The 7,289-nt window shown below is 47.0% G+C and overlaps 1 protein-coding gene across 1 annotated transcript; it reads right to left on the bottom strand.

Annotated features, from left to right (window-relative positions):
* Positions 1–544: 544 nt before the first annotated feature.
* On the bottom strand, positions 545–6,735 carry LOC146173620 (uncharacterized). Its single transcript, XM_084584658.1, has 5 exons — positions 6,398–6,735; positions 5,000–5,140; positions 3,430–3,511; positions 1,732–1,827; positions 545–689 (listed from the first exon to the last, which is right to left on the bottom strand). The coding sequence occupies exons 1-5, from the start codon at positions 6,733–6,735 to the stop codon at positions 558–560; spliced, it is 789 nt and encodes a 262-aa protein (XP_084440784.1). The 3' UTR covers positions 545–557.
* Positions 6,736–7,289: the final 554 nt, after the last annotated feature.

The raw sequence follows: 7,289 nt of genomic DNA, 5'->3' as shown, positions 1-7,289 counted from the left end.
CCGCACGTTTTGGCAGAATGCAAACAACTCAAACCCCCCCCTCCTCCCCTTCCCGCCAACACCCCCAATCCCCAACCCCTTGAGCGATGGGAGACCTTGTTGTCCAGCCCCGCCCTATCGATCCAGCTCGCACTGACAGACAGGGGCCAGGAGCTGCTGGAAACATATGGGTCCCGCAACTAGGGAACCACCCCGTCTGGTGCAAGCATGCACCACCGAATTATTTCGGGCTTAATAAATGTTGATTCCTCCTCCTCCCTTTCGTTACGGCGCAGTCCAGATACCCACATAAATCTGACAGATGCTGGCCTTTCCTTTCCTGTGAAAAAATTATTTGTATTTTATGGCTGACGCAGAACACCATGCATTGGCAAATAAGGGTTTTCGTGGCCGACGTTTCACGTAACCCGCAGTTTCTCGGAATATGGACTAAAGCTACTGCATTAAAAATGTGCGAGGAAACCATAAAGAAATGTAACCTCCACTTTTTTTGCCATTATGATGCAACGCTGACGTTTAGTGCCATCCTCGTCTACTCACATTGTGGGGCGAAGCTTCTAAATGATACGCGGCCTGGGCAGTGTCGTTGGCGCCGTGTCGGCCGCGGGCTCCCTGCCTCCTCCTCGGTAGAGCGAGGACACTAGGCCGCCAATGTAGGTCACCATCTCACCACCCGGGTGGACCGAACTCTATTCAATGGAGGAACAAAAGGGTTCGTCAGACTCGATGTGCATATGATGAAAAGCACTTTCCTCCGGTAAAAAAGAAAAATTTGAACCGGTCTAACGCAAAGTAAAACCAATTCAACTGTGATTTATGAACGCTAGAGGCATGTGGAATAGAGGGTGCATTTAACTGTAATGTAGGCGGTTAAAACAGTCCTTCGTGTTTGCTGCCGACCACCTGCGAAGCGCTGAAAAAAAAAAGTACGATTGCACTTTCTAAGCTATTAAAACAAAAAGTGGCTGTGCAGCGAAGGAAGGAGTTATGGTAAGACTTCTTAGCCGGGAAAAGAAGAGCGGTGCAGTCAGTTTTATTAAAGCTGTACACTTGAATCTGCCCATTGAGAAAAGGCGTGAAGATAACTAGAAATGGCGAGAGAAAGGGCAGTGTCTAGCGAGGAAACTGGCATTGCCATACCGGATAAGTTTCAGCACTCAAGCACGGGCCAAGTAACCTCGGAAGTACTGACATGACAGCGAATGCAAAGCTTTTTGATACAAGGCATCACTTCCGAAAAAAACGAACGTGAATATGAATACGCGTGTGCGATCGTAAACGTCATTTTTCCTAAACTTACAAGGCAAGTGATGAAGTGTTCCAACAAGTCGTAAATGGCGCCGAGTGAAGCAGCACTGTTTTCGATACCCCAAAGTCCACGCGTAAAATCGCTCTTTCCTACGTTCCATGCGTATCCAAGCGGATCGCAGGGAATGATGTTGCGATATATAACCTGCTGCTCGCTTCGCAAATGATCATGAAGGAAAGGAGGTAAAATAGAGTTTATTGTACTAATTTGTCTTCGGCGTTGCTAGTGCTCTTAACGGCGCCAACTGAGGACCACCTTGCAGATTTGCTAAACCACACTTAAAACAGAAATCATTGCCAATATGAATGGGTCTTGCTGTGCCAACAGCGTCATGTGTTCCCCCCCCCCCCCCAGTGTGTCGCACACAGGAGGTTGGTGACGTCACACGCAATAATAGCGCTATTGTCAAGTGAAGGACGTACATCTCCGTTACCGCCAAAGTCGGCAGCCGTCATGCAGCGGCAGACAAGCGCACACGTCGCCATGGTCCAGCACAGCACGATGAGCCACACGAAAATCTGCGAGGGTTAGGGAAGTGCATAAGCATCAGTGGGGAAGACTTGGGAACAGTCGGAAGCCAGGGTTAAACAAGTTGCGATAGCCGCACCTCTTCAGATGATATAATAGACCAAATTGAAGTGGAACAAATTTTTCCACCAACACAATTGAAATCAGGTACAAAGGCCCACCGACCGCTATCAATAGCTCTGTTATTTCCACTCAATAGCACAGGCCACTGATTCCCGACTGACCCTGTCCTGTCCAGCAGCAGCCATTTTATCCGGGAAAATTTCCCGTTCTTTCCACCTAATGCTGTCCCGTCCCCTGCTATCATATTTCTCCAATTAAATTCACTGCGCGAACCACATGATGTCTGCCCTTAAATGTCCCATACATTTCCAATTTAGCTTTTTCATTTTACCTAATCTACCATTAAATGCGACTTAATTCCCTAACCCACCCTGCTATCTGTATGTATTTTGCACTACTGCTATAATTATCCTTTCTAGGGCTATCTCTTGTACTGAATTTTTTTTTTCCTTTTTGCTTGGTCCACAGGTTTATTCCACATGGGAGACCGGCAGGATTATATCGTCGTTAAAAAATAACGATATACGTTCCTGTTTGAAACCAAAACTGCATGCTACATGCTTCTCACCCAATTCTCACTCTCTCCATGCGCCGGCAAATCATTACCCCAAATTAACTAAATAACAACCGCTTGATTGCAGCGCCGGTTTCCAAAAGCTGCTCATAAGGCGTTCAGTTTGAGTTGGGCCAGCATGTGTAAAGTGAGCAGCCTGTACATGAAACTAAACTTCCGAACTGGCAACCCCTGTTCAAACAGTGTGTTTTGTAAAAGCGTACTAACAGTCCATTAAATCCAAAACCATTGCGGAACTTACAGCAGAGCAAGAACAACTAGACGATATTGGGAGGACTTTCTATCTGACTTTACTCGCAGCTGATTATTATCATCCAAAACTTCAGTCACATGTACACAGCGAATTAACTGTCGTGAAGCCATCATTGCATAAAAAGAGTTCGAGATTGCGGTACACAGATATTAGTTCAATGAAGCGATGCAAATCTAAGGCAGCGCAGAACCGAAGAAATAAACTTAAGCACACGTACCACCATGTTCAAAATGACGGAAAACGCTCAGAGTCTAAACTGTCCATTTTACAAACAATTGCTCTATCAGCCATGGACAAAAAGTTATATCCTTATTAATAAAAGTGCGTAATTTATTAATTTTAAATATAACACGAACAACAAGTTCGGCTATAGAGACAACTCCAGAGAAAAAAAGGACAGATGGCCTTCACAAAAAGGCCCTTCTGCCAGGGACATCAATCAATCCTCATGACACCGCAGGTGATCCTATTAATGTTGCGGAACCTGCTTTCGTGTGACGCGCCCTGCCTTGTCCCGCTGGCATGTCCAAGAGAATTATTCTACAGAATGGGTTGATGCCATTTGCTGTGAAGAGGGGGGTGCTCCTTGAGGGCCAATATTGTCAGTCGCCTTATTCTTGAGTTGTATTCGACTGTAACCAATGGCCGATTCTTTGTTTTCGAACATGTAGGAAAAGCTTTCCGAGCTTAATCCACGCTCACCTGTGTGGTAAGGCGCTCGTTGTAAAGCGTGGCAACGCTGTCGTTCTCCCAGGCCGCTGGTCCACCGGCTCGGGTCGTGCAGCTGCGTCAAAGGCACACAGCGCATGACTAAACAGAAAGAAGCTTACTGGCGATACGCTTATGCACTATAGCGCTCAATTTGGCTTAAACCCTAGCAGAGTTGCCTGAGCGCTTCCCGGAAGCATGGTACGTACAGCCGACAAGCAAAGCGCTTCCAGCACGTCGCCTCCGCTCTGTGCCATATGGTTTTCTCAGTGCCATAGCATAATTGCATTGCGCCGGCGCTTGTGTGACGAATGCAAGGTGCGTATGTCCTAGTCGATTTTGTTTCGAACATTTTTATCACATGATCTGCCCGATAAAACCACAGCCCCAGCATGAAACCTCGCCTGTGCAAGGCTTTAGCGAGCCGTCGCCTGTAAAATAGCGAACTCAAATTTCGTTGAGCAGACAACGCGGCTGATACACCTGGTTGCTGCAACAGCAACATCCCTTCCACTTACTTTTCAGGCGCACCGCTCGTCATGCCCACCATGCTTCTGAAGAACGCTGCGGCCACATGCTCGCATGTTGCAAGTCATATTGAGCACAACAGTATGGACATATGCCAAATGGATTGATACCTGAAAGGACGCAGTAATTATGAAGGTGATAGCACTAAAGAACTTCCTGGTCAGGAGAATCTTCCCGGAGTTCGGTTATCTCTGAAGCATCCGAGAACCAGCTAGCAAAGTGCACGGAGCAAACTCGATCCTCTCGACTTGTAGGGAAGACGAGGGGGTGGAAGTGACTGCCCTGGAAAGACGTCCCCACATGGCGGCTACCCTGTAAAGAGGACCGAGGTTCTGACGAGAGCGGAAGAACACGCAGTCTGAGAGTGGTTGCCACGGGAATAACCCGGCATGTAGTTAGAGTGGAAGCTGGATGGTGAGGAGGAAAGTATGCTGAGTAGAGGGACAAAGCCATTAGAAAGCGGCGCGAGTGCGCCTGGCCGCACACTTCAGTTGATGTGGTTGTGTACGAGTTTCTCTTGGCTGTCAACCGGCCCTACGCGGTGCTTGCGAGCAAATCTCATAAGGCTGGACCTTTTGAAGAGCAGCGTACAAAGTGCAGAAAGGCGTGCGGCGTGGGCTTTTAGCCGACAGCAATGCTTTCGGAGAGCGCTGCAACTAGAAATGTGAGACGCTCATCTTGAGGGGAAGACAAGTAGAAGCATTCAAGGGTAAAAATGGACAAAGAAGACTACGTCTATAATAAAGCAGATTTAAAAAAATGTGCCTCTTATGTCATGTCATGCTAAGGGAAATGGATGTTTAATGCTACGCATTTCCATGAAGAAGAAGAAGTTTGTTTATTCAGGAAAACAGGCATTACATAAATAATACAGGAGGAGGTTCCAGAGCTCAAGGCTGTATCGGCTAATCGAGTGAAATATTATTATTCTTCCGGACACATGAAAGGCAGGACCACTAAACATTGCATAAGGGTGAGGAAATACCAGATACTTTCAGCAGAATTCAAGGTGCATATTATGGCTCAATATACTCACTTCCTCTGGACGCGTGCCTCTAGCTCGTGGAAGAAAGTATTCACTCCGCTGGTCACCAGCCAGGCCATGATCAAGGTGACGAACGTAAGCAGCGTGCTGAGCGCCGTGGCTGGAGGGACTATTTTCCACACGGGCACGATGCTGAGAAAATAGGAGCCCTTATGTTACTAAACCATTACCAGCTCATGAGTGGCGTCCGCAGAAACCGAGCGCGAGATATTTCCGCGAGATTCTGCGGGATATCGGTGGGGTTCTAGTGTATAGTGACCGATAGTAATAATGATAAGAATATTGATGAGAAAGTCAGTCTCTCTCTACTCTCTTACAGAGAGAGGGGGAGGGAGAGCTCTATGAGAGAAAGAGAGAGACTCTCCCTTGGCTCTTCCACTAAGATCCAGTAAGACTACTCCCGACAATAAAGTTTTTTCTCTCTCTCTCTCCCTCTCTCTTCTTATCTTTCTCTTCCCACTTTCACTTCCTCTGCCCCTTCCTTTCCCATTCCCTTCTACAATCCCCATGCTATTTTCACTGCTACAATTTCCTTTCTATTTTACCAGCTACAATTTATAATCATTCAAAGATCTACCTTTCCTCCCTTAGAAAATTCGCTGACGTGTAACTAATTTCACTCAATTCATAATCGCAGACTGCCCGATCAAGTGACGAGTGAGCATAACGAATTGGTGAGAGGCGGCTGCGCAAGGCCCACGGCTCAGTGGTGTCCAAGAAGCAGCCGCAAAGACATCAACCAAGCATAGCGTGCATTCACGTTGGCAAGTCCTAGAGATTGCACCATCATCGATCAGCCGGCTTTTCTTTAGTGTTTCGTGAGCTTGCGTAAATAATCGATCGAAATTGGCCGTGCGACAGACACCACACCGCACACCAAATGTGTTCAGGCGTTAACTGCACGGAATATGTGCAGCGGTTCTCTATTCATTTTGGCTTGGAAAGTACAGTATGAACCATACTTGGAGGGAACATGAAAACACTTGCTGACCACGCTTCGCAAACGCCAGCAGCAACGCAAAGCCATGTTCCCTTTACGTGTGAGGCATACTGTATAGTTCGTTACAGTTGAAACGCAAGGTGTTTTCAAAACTTTTCCCTGGTGCCGCACATAAACTCCATCACCCTACTGAAAACATTATATGAGGCAATAACCTCACATTTCTCACACAATCTCACTCAATATACATACCAAATCACACACAAGTCACATATAATTGCATAAGGTCTCATAGCTTCTTGTGCATTATCATAAATTATGTACGATATTTTATGATAATGTAGTGGATCGTATGATAGTCTATGCGATTAGATGAGATTTTTTGAGGTTATTGCCACGTAGAACTTCTGGTTTTTCCGTAGGGCAGGACTGTGGAGGCGATGTCTCACCTGTCGTCCTCGGGCCCGCTTCGGCTGGGCGCGCACATGATGAAGAACCACACGGAGATGATGCCGTACACGAACGAGGCCAGCAGTGCGAAGAGCACGAAGTTGCACAGCCCGTCGGCGCCCCACTCGGTGCGCGCCAGGTCGATGCGACAGTTGCCAGTCTTGACGTTCAGCTCCACCCAAGGATGCGTGTACAACATGCATTTGCCCATGGTCGTCTCCAGGCACGAGTTCATGTTGCGGTAACTGAGCAGAGCTCCCAGAGACGTGCCGATGGAGCAAATGTAGATGAGCACGTGCGTAGCCCGCCACACGCTCAGGTTCCGGTGCTCGGGCATGCTTCGTGGTTGTAAGCGGACTCTGGGGCCGGCTCAACATAGGGGCCTGGACCTGCCGCCCACGACGGCTTCTCTCCTGCTTCTTCGTTTTCTTCTTAGGCGGTTGCTTCGCTGCGCTTGACGTTTTGTCGTCCCTTTATATCCGACAGGTGCCTCATGAGGTAAACATTGCTGAAATTTATAATCTTAAAAGTTTTTGTGCATAGGAAGATAAGTAAAAAGGTTACAGTGTTTCCTCTCAATTTTATAGGAAATTATATTATGCCACAAAAGTTGGAGGAAATTCCCTGACAATTTTGGAGGCATGAAATCTCTAGAAGCAGTTTATTTTTTTATTTTTTTACGTGAAGGTGCAAATACGGAATACTTTGTCAAAAAGAGCCTGGTGCATGAGCCGAACTTTGGAGCGTTTTCTATCACAATTTTCACTGCCGAATAGGAAACCATGTCATGCTGCACAGAATATTCAACATGGTGGGCTCTCTTCTAATTAACTTCAACCGCTTAGCCTGATAACTTCAATGAAATAGTCGGTACAGTAACGATCACAGGAA

This window comes from Amblyomma maculatum, chromosome 11, assembly GCF_055883805.1.
Source record: "Amblyomma maculatum isolate TAMU_Amacu chromosome 11, ASM5588380v1, whole genome shotgun sequence".
NCBI lineage: Eukaryota > Metazoa > Arthropoda > Arachnida > Ixodida > Ixodidae > Amblyomma > Amblyomma maculatum.
The sequence above is the reverse complement of the archived record's forward strand: the minus strand, read 5'-3'. Positions and strand labels throughout refer to the sequence as shown.